Raw genomic sequence first — 19,658 nt, forward strand, 5'->3', positions numbered from 1 at the left:
TGTTGTGTGGTCTTTGCTGCCAAGGTTTTTCCACGGCTTATTCTTCGTTGTCCACTCTCATATTCCTGATCTGATTCGGTGCTCTAACATGTGCAGATGTATTTTGAAAAGGTGGTATTTTGTATAGTAATGGACAAGAAGAAGAAGTTAAATCCTAACTACTGCTGTTTGTTTACGTAGCCTCCAATAGCCGTAGGGAGGCTTAAAGAGACAGGAGCTAAAACGGCTTGTTTCAGACAGAGGCTGAACTGAGCGGCTGCATAAAAAGGCCAGTATAAGAAAAAAATAAGAGCTGTAAATCATGCTAATATATTCCAGTAGAGCCCCAGAATATAAAAAAAATATAGACCTGGAAATGTGCAGTTATATCTAAAAGCAATCTCTCACATAAACCTCCTCCTAACAAAATGTTTGAGTAGTTAAAGCCAACTGTGAGGTTAAGGAGGTAATATTAGACTAACATTGTTAAAACACAGCCACATGCAATTACCATTTTTATATGTTATGCTGGGTATTTGCATGTGATGTGTTAGATCAAATTAAATGCTTGGTTATTTCTTCATTTTAGGTATTAATTGCTACATTATTATCAATTGATTAATTCATAATTAACACATCATTTGACCAGAAACATTGCTGTATTTGAAGCAACATTTGTAATGAGCTTTGCAGAAATATATGAAACATTTCAATCAACATTATTACATTTATGATGCAATATGTGTGCTACAATAAGGTGAAATACTCAATATGCCTCAACAATGTAATGTCTCTAAACAAAAATCTTAATTTTAGGTTTCTTGTTTTTACAGGATATTAAAACATCAAGTGCACATTATTATTAAAAGTTATGGGGTCCAAACCCTGTGTAACTGGTTTGACCCATGAAATGTATGAACTGAACTGGTAGCTACCATAAAATACATTAGATTAACGGTTATATCCCATAACATAGCTGCCGTGGACTTAATGTGAAAAGCAGCAGGGGGTGTGAAGGCCGGTTCCTCCCCGCTGAAAGCTGCACTTCCTACACGGGCCTCCCAGAGGAAGAGCCTTCATTCCTTCTGGAAGGTTCCCTCAGGAGCCGGAGCCTGAATGGACACTACCGCAAAAACACTGCCTCCTTACCACATGTTACATGACCTGAGGGGAAACACACACACACACACACACACACATATATACACACACACACACACAGACACATACATATATACACACACACACACACACACACACACACACATCTGGGTTTCCACCTCTGAAAGACTGTCTGGTTTGTTGATGGTTATCGTAGCCAGAATAGTTCCTGCCCCCCCCCCTCCCTCCCGCTCCTCCTCCCTAAATCTCTTTCCTTTTCATTCCCTCCTTTTCCCAATCTTCCTCTCTTTCTTTGCCATAACTTACAGGATTTATAAACACACCTTTGATTAATTAGATTGCTTCGATGAGACTCCCCGTTGCATCATACGGACTTAATAAACTGTTGATGTATTTTTCCCATAGTACCTGATGTTATTCCACTTCACGTATTGCCTCACTGTCCTTAAGGCAAACTTGAGAAACTCAACCATCTTGATGCTGCAATGATTTGCTCCATCAAATCTCCAAAGATTGAAAAAACAAAACAAAAACATCTGGCGAGTGAACCATGAATTTCAAATATTATATTTTCTCACAGAAAACTTTCTTTACCTATTGATGGGACTGATTCATACTGCATGATTAGATTTTTTTTAATATCATTTTATTGTCTTCATTATTTTATTATTCTTATGTCATTGTGATATTTCACTATGTAAAGGAAGATTTGTACTTTTGGTACTATTATCTATATGAAGCACCCTGTTTAATCAATCTGCATGTGGGTTTTTTGTGTTCATTTGGTTTAGTTTAAATTTAAAGGGGTTCAAATGTGAAAATAAACGTATGAATAACTAAATAATTCTTTTTTTGTGGACCCAGCATCAAATTTCTGCTTTTACTCCATTTTGAGAGAATATATTAGAGGATTATGGCCAAAATGTGTAAGTGGTGTAACCATAAAAACTTTGTACCAAATATTTCAACTTGCTTAAAAACACTAAATGCTCAATAAAACACCATATCAACTAGTTTGGCATGATCTTACATTATAACTTTTATATTAAATAAAGGTAATGGAATACAATTGTTCTAAATATTACATTTCATCTGGGGAATCATGGAGATCAGGAATCATTTACATACAAAAATACATTTTACGCACTTAATATGTATCATTCTTTTGTGGTTACACCATTTGAAATTTTCAGGAGCATTCAATCTTACTGAAGGGTTAAAAAAAAGTCAGTTCAAATGACATGAAACCAACAAAAATACTAAATGTACATTTTAACAAACCTGATGCTGCTTTTAAATCTATTTTTAAAGATATTTTTGAATTGCTCCTCTTGCCAACCCTTATTTATCACTGACCCATATATTTACACTACATAAAAAGTCAATTCAGAGACCCAAGTGCATGTGAATAGATTTTTTTGTGCTTAAAAGTTTTATATGTAGGAATAGGTGACACTGCTGGCTGTTCAATGAGCTGCAGTCAACAACATCCTGGTGCTTGTGCTCGCTCATGGAGTGAGGTCATGTCTTTTTACTCGCTTACACTTCTCATAATAACATATAATGTTGTGTTTTGCATTGTGTTTCAGCAAATCATCTTTCACGTCTAGCCATCCTCCTCCCTTGTACGTGCACACACTCACACACAAACACACACAGAAGCTCCTGGCCACCGGGAGCCAATCCACACACCACTCAACCCCCAAAAATATGTGTTAATCAACCACCCGAAGCCGACCCGACCCACAAACTAACAATACACTGCGGCCGGAGAGCGACTCGCTGCGGTTTGATTGTGAAATGTGTGCATATTACCACCTTTGGACTAGCAACAGAAAAAACAAAATGTTCTGGAGTTTGTTTTGGGTTCCATTGTTGAGGAAATAATGTTGTTTTAGCTGTGTGTGTGCACGGGAGTGAGCCAGTGGTCAATGTGGGGGTGTTTTGTTGTAAAGTGTGTAGTGGTCAACGGAGGCAGCTAGTCAATACATGCAGGGAGGTTCTAGTTGAACAGCACAGTTTTTTTCTGTTGTGTTGTGTTGTAATGCTGTTTGTTTGTTGACGTAAGAGGCGAGACACTCAGGAGCGTGCAAAAGCGTCATATCCTTTGAATTTTTGTGCACAATCTGGCCTGGATCCTTCACATCTGTCCTCAGTTCTAATTATTTTAAGTTATGTTACAACGTGTTCACTCATTGGCAATAAAAAATGATAAAGCATTTATACAAAGCTTGGTTCCTGTTACGATCATGTAAATTGCTTCACAGTTCTTACATAGAATCTTTAATTTGTGTTTGGCGGCGCGAGGCAAAGACACATTCAAGACAATTGAAAATAAATAACATCATAACCTCATAAATGTCCAGAAGCATGAGATGATAATGAGTGAGACTGGAGAAAACTAACAGAAAGACGAGGTAGGAATCAGTAAGTTTTGAGATCTGTTCGAATTGCAAAAAAACACTCTAGCGCTCTAATGTAATCTAATCTATACACTTCCTAAAAGTTACTCTGAGGTGTTTTCCACTGGTGGTTTCTTATATGAGGCACCAGGAGAAGGAGTGGGTCCTCATTTTGTTAGTATGTTTTGCACATACTTAAGGACAGCCATGCATGTGGGTGCTGATGTTCTCACCATTTGACTTAATGACAATCATTGGTGTAACATGACGAGGAAAGTAGTTCTACCAAAGGAAGAGAAGCAGACTGCTAGCAAGCAAACATGGATGTAATTCTTCCAATGTCAGATTCTCAACTGTACATGTTTTTTACAATTTTATCCTCATCTCTTATGTGAAAGAAGGTGATTCTGCAATCATTGGACAACCCTGTAGCTTGAATGAAATCAACCAGTGTTTTTAGATCTTAAGGATAAACACAATACACATTATGTTTTAGTGAGAACGAGTGCATGTTAACAAAGAATACATGTTTATAAAAAAGCTCCACAGGGTTCCTTTAAAGGCTCTGTGAAAATCTTCAAGAGCACCCCACAAAGTTCTCTGGATTATTGTGTGAAACTGATTGACCTCTTGCCATCTTTTTTTTTAGCAATAAATAAAAATGTTACTACACCAAAAAGCCTTCATGACATTACAAACATCTGGATACTGCCTCATTATCAATATCTAATAATACAACTGGCACACCAGTTTAACCACAACTGCAGCAACCCATTTTTCACAGTAGTTTTTCACCACATTTATTTAAAACAAAATTACAATGAGTGAGTTATCCCAACACAAGGTCAGTGACAGGGCTTAGCGGCTGCTGCGGGGGGGCTTAAAACCCCCTGAACTTTCCGTTACAGGGTGCCACGAGTCCATAAGCATTAGTCCACCCTGGTACCCGACCATGCAGGCAACAAAATATTTGAAACATTGTCCTCATCACTATCTGTAATCACCACTAGCATTAGCCTCGGGCCAGGAATAGCCGATCAGATAATGCCGTTGCGGAGACATTAGCGGAACATTACACACACACATTAAACAGCCAAGCATCTCATCAGCGCTCCGTCAACACAGCCGGAGCCAACAAATAGCTCCGGAGATGGTGTGATAGCCATGCGGTGGGGATTTTGTTGACACGCACGAGCTTTGGAGTTACAGTAGAACGGCATATGTTGCTACCTAAAAATGTTGTTGACAAGCTGCGAGCCCCGAGACTAAAACCAGCAGGTCAGAGCTATGGTGGGATGACCTTCCATTCCCAGTTCAGTCGGTACAAAGGGAGAGTCCATAATTCTTCTGCTGTTGGCTCATTTCTCTGACAGCGGCCTCAAAGGTGTCTTCATTTCCTTCTCAATGAATAAATCTACTCTATTTCTCCCCGTACTCTTATTTTATTGTCATGGAAATCACTGAGGAAGCTGAAGTCATGCTTTCAGTATTGTTTCTGTAGTCAGTCTTGTTTATTATAGCCTTTATTATATGTTTTTAGAGTTATGTCTTTAGTTATGATTGATTAGACAACTAATAAGGGTTGGCAAGATGAGCAAGTAAAAAAAATATCTTAAAAAATAGTTTTAAAAGCAGCATCAGGTTTCGTTGTACATGTACATTTAGTATAGTTTTTGGTTTTATGCCATTTGAAATGACATTTGCACCCATAAAAAAAACCCAAAAGTAAGACTGAATGCTCCTGAAAATGTCAAATGGTGTAACCACAATGATAAATATTAAATATTTTATTCACCTACAGTGTATTTAAGTGGACTTATACTAATAATTACTTGATATGGTTCCTGATCTCCATGGTAACCCAGATGAAATGTAATATTTAGAACAATTGTATTCCATTACCTTTATTTAATATAAAAGTTATAATGTAAGATCATGCCAAACTAGTTGATATGGTGTTTTATTGAGAATTTACTGTTTTTAAGCAAGTTGAATTATTTGGTAGAAAGTTTTTATGGTTACACCACTTAGACATTTTTGCCATAATCCTCTTATATATTCTCTCAAAATGGATTAAAAGCAGAAATTTGATGCTGGGTCCACAAAAAAAGAATGTGTGCAAGTTATTCATACATTTATTTTAATATTTTACCCCCTTTAAATTTGACTAAACCACATGGACACAAAAAAAAACTGACTAGAAGACTAATTACAAATCTGAAAGTTTTGGCAAGTCAAAACATGACACTTTAACTGCAGTCCTCTTATTTGTCCAATCATGTCTTTCTCAGCGTGATGACAGACTATTACAGTACAAACTGAGAAGAAGAGAAACAATTTAAAGTCTACACAGACAGGCTGTTGTTGTTTGTTGAACACATTTGATGAAGATATACATATAAAGAACATGTGGGTGGCGATGAGTTAGATTTAGTGAGCACACACCTGACAAACTGTTGGATTTCTGAGAACTCGGATTGATATCCAGTTGGATTTAGGAAGAACTTTATTGACCGGTTGGTATTTGGAGGAGGTCATATTTGATAATGACTTCACAGTGCTCGACAAACATTTGGACTTGTGGAGCTCACGCCTGACACGCGGTCGGGACTCTGAGGGAGCGCACGTGTGACGAGTACGAATATGGGAAGCGAGCAGTTTTATTTTGAGCACACGTTTGACATGTCTGACTTGGGGGACACGTGCTTGAAAACCAGCTGTAATTTAGTGAAAACACCACACCAATTTAAATGCCATGTAACCCCCTGATGAGGCAAAAATACGAACTCTTGCGGCGCTCAAACATGCAACTAAATCTAAAAACATAGAATTGGAGCATTTTTTAAATACAAAAACAAAAACTAGATTACCAGAACACACCTCCTGCTGAATTTTTTGCAGAGAGATTTAGGGAAAGTAATGATCCACATGTTGACTTGCCTAAAGATCAGTCATGATAAATCTTACATGTATCAGCCTTAAAGTCAATGTGTGTTTATATTATTCTATCTGACCTTTCTTACTATCTATTTATAACACTAATAAGGAAGGAAGTCAACTTTATTCTAGTATTGCACTCATTTCAAGTTATTCTGCACAAAAATATTCAATTAAGAAAGCAATAAATTGAGAAAATGAGATCATCTATAAAAACTGGAGTCAGTTTCAGCTGGTGAGCGAGCTGTTTTGGGCGTTCTGGTTGGTAATGAGAACACCGTCAGCATTAATTTGCATTAGGAAAGAGAGAGAGGAAACAGAGGTGTTTAATAGAGGAACTGCACTTTATCCTCTTTTTACACACACAGACCTCACACTCCTCATCTCTGACAGCCTATGGGCTTTATAAACAAACTGTTACACGCATGAAATCAGTATTTTTAAGTAATATTATCTTATATTAAATATACTTAGTGATATATTTAGCTCATTTTTTGCATTTTTTTTACTCACGACATGCTTACAGTAAGTATATGAACTGTATCTTTGCTCTATATGACTTTTATTCCATTCTGCATATACTGACATTCACTTACAGCCTGACTGTAAACAGTTAATATAGCTGCAGACAGAGTGATTGGTGTTGGCATGCTGCTATGGCTCAAAACCACACGACACTACGCTGGCTAAATTTGTAAACACATCTTTTTGTCACAGTTTTGGACCGCCGTCCAGACTAAAACAGTGATTTTCTCCCCACCGAAAATGGAGCTTTTCCAAACTGGCCTCCAGAGTGTGCAAATATGAAAACACCAGGTTGGTGTTGTAGTGTGTAGGGGCGAAGACTGAGCTTTTTAACGCTTAACACTCTTTAACGTGATAAAACAGGTGGTGGCTTTTTTCTCCTTCTTGAAGGAGGATGGAGAAGAAACAATGGCAATTATAACGATGGCAGGCGGCTTCATAAGAGTGTTGCTCTCTTTATTTTACTTTGACAGCTTGTTTAAAGTTAAACACAGATATTTACCATTGTTTAAAGATTGTTATGACCTCTACCTGTCTAGGGGAACACAGGAAGTAACGTGACAAGTCTGCCAAACTCTTTGCATAACCACAAAAAAATTACCACAATAAAAATACCAGATAAACGTGGCTATCTAGCACCTTTCTTCATCAACATGTTGAAATGGGAGTGTGTGTATGTTCTCTCAGCCATATGTTCCCACAACCCCATGTTCCCTCCTCAGCCCTATGTTCCCCTCAGCCCTATGTTCTCTCAGCCCTATGTTCCCTCAGCCTTATGTTCCTACAGTCCTATGTTCCCACGGTCCTATGTTCCCTAAGCCCTATGTTCCTTCAGCCCTATGTTCCCTGAGCCCCATGTTCCCTCAGCCCTATGTTCCCTCGGCCCTATGTTCCCTCAGTCCTTTGTTCCCACAGCCCCATTCTCCTTAGTGTGATATCTCAGGAACACCTTGACAGAATTACTTAAAATGTGGTACCAATGTCCACTGGGACTCTTGAGGGAACATAAGGCTGAGAGAACTTGGGGCCTAATTTTGATGGTTGTGGAAACATAGGAATGACCTTGTCGAAATCTGCTCAAAATAAACTAAATGTCAGGAAGCCGCTGTTGAAACTAAACCGCTGGTTTTCTGTGGCTTCACTGACTTGCTTGTCTGTCCTCTGCACGTGCCCAGCAGGAGGACAATTAACTGTTCTGGCATCTTCATGTTGACGCAGGAATTTGCAAACAAGCTGGAACTGCTGCTGCAGACGCATGTTGTTTTTGTTCGAGAACAGCATTTTATAATTTACCCGCCTTAGTAGACACAGTCTCAGTCTTTAATGCAAAAATACATATTTTTATGTACACAGCAGATCAAAATGCCTCTGTGTAATGTGAGAGGTATTTCTCGCAGTCAATTATCACCAATTTTGCGCCTCTACAGAGCTTTTGGTTGCTTTTGTTTTGGGTTTTCAGCACATTTAGAGTACAATCCAGCCTCAGTGTTTTCAGCAGCAGGCAGCTGTTTTAAATCCACTGTTCACCGCCTGCTCATCACTAAAAATGTACACACAAAGAAATCAGCTAGTGAAAAAAGTGGAAGATAAACAGCTACAAAGACAGATATTTTTCTTAGGAGTCAGTGGAGACCAAACACAGAGCTAAAAGAAGAGTGAATGCTGGACTTCAGTAGGTGGACAAAAACAGGATTCATGTTTAAATAAGCAGCTGCACATCAACTTTATAACATCATATATCAATACTGTAGTTTCAGCTTGATGATGAGTTCATTTAGTGTGTCTGTAAGTATGACAGAATGAAACCACACCAGACCAAACTAAACCAAACCAGCCATCATTTAAATGTTTTATTTTAATATTGGTTATAAGTTCTCAGTGAGCTACAGAGTGTTATTTTTAAATACTCTACATTTCAACAGTCTTGACTTCATAAAAACCTTGAAACAACACAGACACATCGTGACTCTTCTAACAGCCTGCAGCACTGAGCCAGCATCTTCTGTAATGACCCCACCTACTTTTATACACTACAAACACCATTAAACATTTACACACACACTTAATTTCCAACACACACACACATACACACACGCACACACACACACACACACGCACACCACACACAGACAACATTCAAGCTCCGTTTCATGAGCCACATATTTTAGTTTCCATCTGCAAGGACACTTAGCCTCAGTATGCCTGTGTGTGTGTGTGTGTGTGTGTGTGTGTGTGTGTGTGTGTGTGTGTGTGTGTGTGTGTGTGTGTGTGTGTGTGTGTGTGTGTGTGTGTGTGTGTGTGTGGCAATGTCCAAACAAGGGTTCATTTTTTTCTGTGTGTGTTTTTATTCATGGGGGGTGAGCTGGGAAAAGAGAGAGGCCTCTATCTGTCACACACACACACACACACACACACACACACACACACACACACACACACACACACACACACACACACACACACACACACACACACACACACACACACACACACACACACACACACACACACAGACACACAGACACACACACACGTCCAGAACAGAGATTCATGGGTCAGAAATTCTGGCCACAGCCCGAGAGGATCCTGTTAAGGATGAGGAAACCTGCCTTCTGTGTGTGTGTGTGTGTGTGTGTGTGTGTGTGTGCAGAGGCTGGATGTGAATAGCAGCCGCCCTGTACGACAGTAAGCTGATAGCTCTGTTCAGTGTTTTTCAGTAACCTGACAGACAGACTGACACAGCAGGACTGTGTAATTCAGCCGTGTTAGTACAAGTCTCCTCCGGCCCTCTGAACTCTCACAGAGTCGCTACCAGTTTCATTACCACTGCTGCAGCTTCACCCTGCAGATAACTACACAACACACCTGGGAGTAAAACAAGGCCCGGATCGGTGAGGTGTGTTTATCTTTCAGTTTATCACATGAATGATGTATGAATCAAAGCGTAGATGTAAGAGTTGACACTTGGCTCCGGTTTAGGAGTCCTTTTCTTGGTTATATTCATTTGTTGATTTGAGCAGCAGCCACCGGCCTGTTTCCCCTTTTCAGCTTCCTCCGTTTTGTATTATTCTCATTTGGTTAAAGCTTTGGCGAATAAATAATTTATTTTTCAACCATAACATCTGGTTTTATGTTGCTTCCTTTTCCTTAGCGAGCTGGGTTGTAACAATTGTCTTAACCACAATGTTTTTCTTTTTTTCCTATATGAGAATTAGGGCTGGGCAATGTATCGATATTATATAGATATCATGATATGAGACTATATATCGTAATATCGCAATATGGTATAAGTGTCTTTTCCTGCTTTTAAAGGCAGCATTACAGACCAGACTGTTTTAGCGCTTCTATTATTTGCCTTTAAACCACTTTGTCATTATATCCTAATTACTGATGATTATTTATCTAAAATCTTATAGTCATCCCTACAATATTGTTGTGATGTGGATATCAAGGTATTTGGTCAAATTTTTTAGTGATATTTGAATACTTGAATCTTGATTTAAATGAACTTCCTGAAGGTTGAAATCATTACAATTAAAGCTGCCTGTAGGAAAAATGGTTATTCTGCTGATGTTTATCACCTTATAATTTTTTTTTTTTTTTTTTTTTAATCCTTCCATTGCGGTAAAAACACAAACAGACGGAAATGTGTAAGAAGCTCTTCTAGTTACTGGATTTGTTTCTAAGGCTCTGTAGTTACTGGGCATGACCAGGTTTTAGCATTAAATCACCACAATCTAACTGAGTGAACTGATTTTATACGGGATCTGGGGCTTCGGGGCAGTAATCCAGACTTGTTCCTAGGACTGTTCCCAGATAGCAAGTTTGGTTGTGGTCCAGATCCGACACCCACATCCAAATCTGGGCCACAAGCAAGCCAGAGCAATGCCGTATGTCAACCAAGAAAAAACAGATAAACCACAAGTGGCCCGAAATACCCGAGAGGACTACCTCTATAACATTTTTTTATTATCATTCTATAGTTTTATCTTCTTATCGATTTTATTTGTCTGTTTGTTTTGTCTCTTAATCTCTTTTTAAACCTAGTTTTAGTCCAGCTTTTATTAAACTTCTTACTTTTCTTTTGTCTTTTATTTTATGTATTAATGTTTTGTCTTTTAATTTGTTCTTTTTATTCCCTTTCTTTATGTTGTCACTTGTTCTGTCTTATTATCAGCTTGTCAATAAACTAACTGTAAAGCACTTTGAGCTACACTAGCTTGTATGAAAGGTGCTTTACTAGCAGTGCCACATCATTGCCTGAACTGTCCCACTTCCATATGCTACCTGGGTTTAGTGAAGCAGGTTCATTAAACTGTCCACTGTTTCCCAAAAGTCCTCTCAGCTGGGTTGGAAGCTCTTTTAAACAACATTTTTCTGATTTCTGGTTGAGTTATAATGTCGGATGTCTGTGTTAAATATAGTCAAAGCTGCACAACATGTGTAAAAAAAATGCTCCCTGCAAGTCTTCAGGGCTTCAGTCTGCTCTGAACTCTTTGTGAAGTCGTCTCTTCTTCCTCCTCGTGATGACATACGCTCACAAACGGCCGTCCATTGGTAGTCTTTGTTGTGGTATAAGTTGTTTCACGGCTTGTTGCCGCTCTCCACTTTCATATTTCGGATGCAATTCGTGCTCAAACATGCACAGACGTGTTTGAGAAGTTTATATCTCGGGTGAAGAATGAGAAAAGGAAGTGAAATCCTGCTACTATGGTTTGTTTATGTAGTTTTCAAGTGCAGGAGGAAGCTTCAGAGTGGGTTCAACAGGAGGAGGAGGAGGAGGAAGAGGGGGGCTTAAACAGACAGGAGCTAAAACAGCCTGTTTTCACACAGAGGCTGAACTGAGGGGCTGCATGAAGGACGAGTATAAGATAAATGAGATTATAAGATTATAAATATAGAGCTATAAATGTGCATGATACGTCCTCTTTAAGGCTTTTATAGAATGACAGCATCTCAAAACTTCCCCCCCTCTCTCTCTCTCTATACTCGAAGCTCATCTTTAGCAACATTTTCTTTGAGATGGTAAAAGACTTAATAGACAGAAAGTCAATAATGTATAACCGCTTTTATCTGGATTCACCGCCTAATGGATAACGCTAAAGCTCATGCTAATTCACAATGGACACTCCTAATGGGGAAAAGGCTAATAGCTGATGGTAACTGCGTGTAAGGTGCAATGCTGAGATGCCTGGATGGCGGATTCTAATAGCCAATGTTAATATGAATGAGGTGCGGTGATGCTACAGCTGCACAACAGAGGGGCAAGGGTCACTTCCTATAGTGGCTAATAGCTGTTAGCATCCATCTGTAGCGGAGTGTGGTTGGCCAAATGAGAGACTGACCCCAGATCTGACTCATAGAGAGGATGGAGGAGACGGGCCTAACTACTCTAACATCAAAAACGGTGTGTGTGTGTGTGTGGGTGGTGTCTGTGATCCTAGGTGGGCTGTAGGGGCGGAGCAGAACAAGAAAAAGGGACGTAGCGCCAGGAAAGAGGAGAAGGAAGACACTCTCCCTTTCATCTCTCTTTCATCCCTCCTTTTCAAGTCGTGGAGAGAGAGAGAGAGAGAGAGAGAGAGAGAGAGAGAGAGAGAGAGAGAGAGAGAGAGAGAGAGAGAGAGAGAGAGAGAGAGAGAGAGAGTGGGACAAAGAGAGAGAGAGAGAGAGAGAGAGAGAGAGAGTGTACTCCGCTCATTCCTCTCTGTCCCACTCTCAGACGCCTTTTGATGCCTTTCAAGTCAACCAAATGTGCTTTCCGGCTGCCATGTATAAAGGTGCGTGTGTGTGTGTGTGTGTGTGTGTGTGTGTGTGTGTGTGTGTGGGTGGTGCAGGGTTTGGCATGGCGCCTAATTACTTTTGAGTCAAAGACAGGTAGGCGGAAGGTGTGTGTGAGTGTGTGTGTGTGTGTCTTTGTCTGAAATATAGGAGCTTTGAACTGATTTCTTCTCTACCACCGTGTTCTCTGATTTTACGGGTGGTACGAGCTGCCCTACTGACTCCCCCTCCTCATTACACAAAACATCAGAGAGTGACAGGAAACACTACATTCGGCCAGATCCACACTGCACAAGGAATACATCGGCACGCCAGATATTATCAGCTGATTTAAGCTTATCACAGACGCATATTGGCCAATAAGTCACAGAAATACCAAAGATATTTGCAGCAGTTCAGAAACAGTGTCCGCAATTGTCCGGCAGAGAACACTTTCTCCGTACATCTGCGTCACAAGTCTATAATTACCAAATGAAGGGATGATTATTACATTGATCATCAGATAGCCGGCAGTAGGGAGATGATGGTACAAGTGAGATAGAGACAGCAAATGATATGCAATGCAATAAAAAATGAATATTGGCTTATAGGGATGGGAAGCATCTATCGTGGAATGTAACGTCATATTGCATTATTGATATGTAGACTATTGTAATGTGATAGATTTAGTGTGTTTTTTGATAATTAAATACCTGACAAATAAAAATAATTTAATGTAATTGTTTTAAAAAAACCCTCATAATCTAATATTTCCATCACTGATAACAATAAGCAGCATCATAACTGTTATCATATTATCAAAATGCACAGCTGGCCTGCTGATTGGGAACATTTTGGGGCATTTTGATAAAGAGCACTTGACATGATGGTTGGAGGAGGCAGGATAGGTGGATTTTATATAATGAGTTTCTATATAAATTATGCATGCAACTGGTGAAAATAGGCATAATATTATAATTTCAAGCCAATCATCCTCTCTGCTGAAGTTTCCTTGAGCAACAGCCTTAAACTTGAGGATTAAAGGAGAAAGTGACTGCAGGGGTTCAATTAGCAATCATGTTATCATTAGCTAAAGCTTCATAAGCTCACACTACGTCTTATTTTCTCTCTCTTGTCTTTCTGTCTGAAGAGGAGGAGGAGGAGGAGGAGTGGAAGCTACAGGACAAGTCTGGACATGATGCTACTCCCCTCCCCTCATCCCTAAATCACTTCCCCTGTTTCCCTCTTTGCTCCTCTTGTTTTAAGTGTGAACCGCAGACTTGCTCTGGAGGTTTCCATGACAAACATTACTAATTAGGGATCATTTTTCCTTTTTGGGTTTTTTTCAATCGTGCCTGGATGGAAGGTGGAACGGTGAGGCGAGAGTGACGTAAGCGTGTCCGAGAGAGGAAGTAAAGACAGTAGAGCTCGACTTTGTTTTGATATTAAACACTGAGTCGTGATATTAAACACAGGCTGACACATTTAAAAAAATAACAGATACCCTTGATTTTCTATGTGATAAAGTGATGAATAATGCATCTTTCTTACACAAAGGTAACAGTTTGTTTGAATTGAGATAAATGCAGCTAATAATGCAACCCAGGACAGATAAAAAATGATGTGTCATGGTTTGATAGTGACCTGATTATAGCAGATAAGACATTTGCTGTGATGTGACCGACACACACACAAAAAACAGTTTCTTTGTGACAATTGACTAAAAAAAAAGAGTGTTTAATGGACAGGTGAGGGCATTTCCTTCATTATTTCATCATTAAACAGGTAAAGGATCTGGAGTGTGGTTTTGGCATTTGGAGGCTGTTCCTGTGAACCTAATACATGTAATAAAAAGAGCTCTCAATGCAAGTGAAACAGGCCATCCTTAGATCCTTAAATCCTTTTAAATTTGTAAATAAGTCAGCACTTGTGTCAGATCTGTAGCTCGATATTTGAGGAGGGGGAGGAGGAAAAAAGAAAAGGTAGGTGGATCGCTACATCAGTGCTAGTTTGATCACAGGATTAAGAACATTTCCTTTTTGCTAATTCCCTGCCAAAATGTTTTAACTGGAACATTTCAAAGTAGAAGGATGACGGAGGCTGGTGGAGTTTAGTCATGGATGATCAACACATGTACCAACCTGTTCTCACTGCCGACTCCTCTCATGCTGATGCCTGGTCAGGACTCCTTGGCGTCACTTTATTTGCAGGGTAGTCTGATAGACTTCTATAGAGCTCTAACTGTCTGAAATCGATGATTGATGATGTTTATATAACAAGATAAACTTCCTTATTAAGAGGAGGTGGGCTGAGTGGATGCTTAGATAAATAGGTGGCAAAAAAAATGGAAATTAGAAAGCAGGATGGAGGCTGCTGTTCGCTTCCTGTGTCATGTTTCCAACTGTTTCCAAAAAAAAAAAAGATAACTATTGTTGTGATATATTTACTGTTGCCATGGAGACGAAGGTTGCGTAATTTTAAGGAAGTAGTAACAACACGTTTCAAAGCGATCATTTTCACCCAAACCATGATCGTTCCGTAACCCTAACCGAGCCTGAACCTAACCAGAGTTTAACCACACCGACGTCACACCATAAAACATCATTATTTCTAACAGGAGCCGCTGTGTAAACTGCAAGATGATGAAAAGTGATGCCAACGAGTCCTGAACAAGCGTCAAGTGTGTGTGACGACGCATGTACAATGAATTAAACATGCAGATATATAACGATGTGGTGTTTTACAGGGCATTCAGCAGATATGTGATGTGACTGTTATTTTGATGCAGAGATATTGTTCACAATGTGGAGTTGGAGGAACATCTGCTGGATTGCTCTGTGGCTACTACAAAGGGAGGAAAAAAAGAAAAGATGCTGCTCTTCCAGCTCCGCCAAAGCAAATGGTACTAAAGCTTGAGAGCAGAGGTTTGACATGAGATGAACAGAGTAACTGAAGAACTGAAGAACCGATGATCCCGTTCATAAACAGGAACCAACAGGACATTTATGATTTACACATAATGTAACTGTATATTTGCTTCAGTTATTTATTAAAGTTCTTTAGTTACAGCTTTGCTTACTGTTCGGTTTCCTGTCTATCAAACTTAATTTATTTTGTTTTATTCACTGTTTGTCAGAAAGAAATCTCACGACTTTTCTAATAGTGAAATAATAATAAATCAAGACAAACACATATGAATAATCCTTAACTAGGTTAGAGATAATTTGTTGTGGTAAATAATCAACATTAAAGGATCTAACTGGCTGGAAATGACTGGTCAAAAATGCTTGTTAAAGATGTGTGTGTATGTGTGTGTGTGTTGGTGTATGCTTTTGTGCAATGTAGCATACACAATAGCTTAAAAAAGACACACTAGTTCACACACTCTCAGCACTCGCTCATAGTGTATGTGTGTGTGTTTGTGCAATGTAGCATACAGAATAGCTTAGAAAAGACACACTAGTACACACACTCTCAGCACTCACTCATAGTGTGTGTGTGTGTGTGTGCGGGTGTGTGTGTGCGTGCATGTGTGGTTGTATATGTATATGTATATGTGTGTATATCTAATGATCCCTGTGTCGCCATCTTTGCGTCTCCCACACCTCCCCTTCTCATTAGTGGTGACGCCTGAGTGGATTAACCACACACATGCATGCGCACACACACACACACACATACACACACAAACACACACACACACCCAACTCTACTAACGAAAGCAGAGCCCATCAAAGCGAATCTATCCACCCCGGTTTAGGAAAGACAAACTGTCATAAAACACGGATTTGTCCTCAATGCAAACCAGAAGCCTCTTTCTGGCAGGAGACTAGTGGGTGTGTGTGTGTGTGTGTGTGTGTGTGTGTGTGTGTGTGTGTGACAGGGACATGAGCCAGCAAACCATATGTGTTTGTTGTATATACGCAGGCCTCCATTAGGACTGTGTTGCAATAAGAGTTTTGGGGGTTTGTGTGAGTGTTTGTGTGTGTGTGCGTGTGTGTGTGTGTGTGTGTGTGTGTGTGTGTGTGTGTGTGTGTGTGTGTGTGTGTGATCACAGTGATCTGCTTACGGAGGCATCCAAGATTAAACTACTCCGGTTCGGTAAGTAAAATGAGATAACAAAAACAAAAGCGGGACGAAAGACAGACAGAAAGAAATAAGCGTCAACTCAAAAAAATAAATAGAGCGAGAGAAAGCCGAAAGCAGAGCCAGATGGACGAACACGTAAAGAGAGAGAGAGAGAGAGAGAGAGAGAGAGAGAGAGAGAGAGAGAGAGAGAGAGAGAGAGAGAGAGAGAGAGAGAGAGAGAGAGAGAGAGAGAGAGAGCAGACACTAGGAAGAGAATGGATGAGAGCGGGGTCCAACTCCGAAAAACACAGAAACAGTGAGCGTAGACCTGGCAACAGTAAGCCAGCAACGCCAAACACACACTCTGCCGGTTTCTCCTCTTACAGCACCGGAAGACATCGTCTGCAGCGACGACACCGCGATAGTAAAATAACGTCCGTCACTGTCATTACGGCTGTGAGAGACATAAAACACAGATGAGCGGACGACAGTGAGGAAGACAAATACTCGCATCCCCAGATTTTTTTAAAGAGCATTTTAGGAGTCCGCTGTAAAGAATTATGTCTTATAAGATAGCGGAAGATAAAATATTCTCAATTATAAACCATATTTCAGTTTCTTATCTGGTTTTAGTGCAGAAGCATATTTTACTATATCCACATCCTAATATCTCCTTTAACTCTTTAAATCATCTTTAAATGTATTTTTATTTTGCCATGTGCTGCTTTTACATCCTGTGTTGATGCATAAAGCACTTTAAATGTGCCTTCTTGTTGAAATGTGCTATAAAAAAAAGCCTTGCCCTGCCTAATATAATCCTACTAAGTACAGGATAACTAAAGGAAAACAACTAAATATAAAAAGTAAACTTCACTGTTGTAGATATTACGAATAAATTGCCAAAATTATGTTTAAAAAAAGGGAGTTATTTCATTTCTTTTGGCTGCTGGGCAGGTAAAAATATACAAGAGGCCAGTAAAATCTATCTGATCTACTGGCCAAGTGAGACACTGGGGAACAATGTTACGCTGAACCTCGGTCGATAAAAAATAAATTGGCAGGCAATTTTGATAATCAAATAAAAATTTTATAAGCAAAAATATAAATCATTTGCTGGTTGGGGGTTCTCAAATATGATGGTTTAATGCTTTTATTTGTTATATAAGGCAGTGAAATTGATTATATGTTTGGATGTTGACCTGTTGATTGGTCAAAAGAAGATGTTTATAGACGTCAACTGGCTTAGTTTTTATAGAGAAAACAATTAATAGATTAATAAAGAGAATAAATAAGAGATAATGTAAATAATAATATATTCGCAGCCCTATCTCCTTTAAAACATTAGATATTACAGCCCCACCTTCTAGTCTATAGGCACTGTCTCCTGTCAGTGTTCAGACATTCAACCATTTAGTAATATGGGACCCTTTTGAGTCTAAGTCCAGTTTATAGATTTGACAGTTTGCATCAAAATAAGAATTTTTTTCTGCTGATGTCAAAGAAAAAAGAAAAGAATGAAGGAAAGCTGGAAAAATCAACAAAGCTAAACCTTCAGAAACACGACGAACATCCACGCTGCATCTGCTCCCACCAAATTTACGATTCGATTCCATCTTTTGGCACCGGCCAGAATCCGAGCCGTGCTGATGCTGCAGAGCGCGAGCCAACGGCAGTCAAAGCGGTATGTACGAATAACAGACGAGAGCAGAGCAATGTGCCGTGAGGGGAAATATAGGCGGATTACAACAGTGTGACAGACAGTGAACAGATATCAGTTTCAGGGCTCTGCTCAGGATTTAGTGACACGCTGGGAGTGATGCTACGGATGTACCACTGGACTGATGTATTTTGATATGCGCCAGTTGGAAATGTGACAAGGTGAAGCAGAGCTACTGACGAGCCTTAAGAGCCGGCGTGTGCTGCACTCCAAACACAAGAGACCAAGAGGAGAGAGGGAGAAAGACAAGGAGCAATTGGAGGGGAGTTTGTGCTCCTACCTTTCTTGACTTTCTTTGACGGCTGTTTCTTCTTGATGAACTTGGTCGTCTCCGGCGGGAGATCCGGCTCCTCTCCGTCACCAGTCACCTCCGCAATAGTCTCCACACCTCCTGAGTGACAGATAAAAGGAATTCATTAGCTAATCAGCTGCAAAATATAAGCTAAATTTGTACTTTTTTAGCACATGCTTCACATATAGCTCCAGAAATGTACCACTAGTGAGCAGCTTCATTAAAGAAGTCTTGCTCAGGTGAATCTTGACAAAGGACAAAGTTTTTTTATTCACTTTCCCAACCCAGTTTGAGCTTTTAACTTTGAAATAGACTTAAACTCCTCAGTATAAATGCAAAGCTGTTAAACCCAAATGATACTTTCTGCATCCACGTGGCTATTAGGGGAAACAGGATGTACATTTTTTTCATCTACCCACATTTAAAAAGTCCCAAATTTATGATGGATTTGCACTTCATGCACAGACAGAATGTGACAATGAATGAATGTGACTGCAGACTTCTAACGTAGTATAAACGTTTGGTGGCTTATGACGCATGTAAAAACACCCACACCCATTGTTTTTTTCCACAGGCCTGGACACCAGCAACATCTTGACATGATCACCACGGACTGACCCTGCATCAAGTCATTGTTCCATTTTCTCAGCTCTAAAAATCTTCTAAAAAGCAGCATTTTATCACATTTGATGCCCAGATAAGCCCATCCTGATGATGGTACTGTATGTATTTAATCTGTGTTCATAATGTCCTCTTAAAATGTAAATATTTTTTCTTGTTTTAATGTTTTCCTGCTTTATTTTATTTAGTTATTTTATTGCTAAAGGAGGATGAAGTTGGGGGATTGGGGGGTGATGTG

General features: G+C 39.6%; 1 protein-coding gene across 1 annotated transcript in view; it reads right to left on the minus strand.

The window, feature by feature from the left end:
• Positions 1 to 19,658, minus strand: part of bbs9 (Bardet-Biedl syndrome 9) — a 217,983-nt gene that overhangs the window by 54,217 nt on the left and 144,108 nt on the right. The window contains exon 21 of the mRNA XM_062423178.1: positions 18,788 to 18,898. Coding sequence (XP_062279162.1) covers positions 18,788 to 18,898 — 111 coding nt within the window. The remainder of the gene's footprint in view (positions 1 to 18,787; positions 18,899 to 19,658) is intronic.

This window comes from Scomber scombrus, chromosome 7, assembly GCF_963691925.1.
Source record: "Scomber scombrus chromosome 7, fScoSco1.1, whole genome shotgun sequence".
Taxonomy (NCBI): Eukaryota; Metazoa; Chordata; class Actinopteri; order Scombriformes; family Scombridae; genus Scomber; species Scomber scombrus.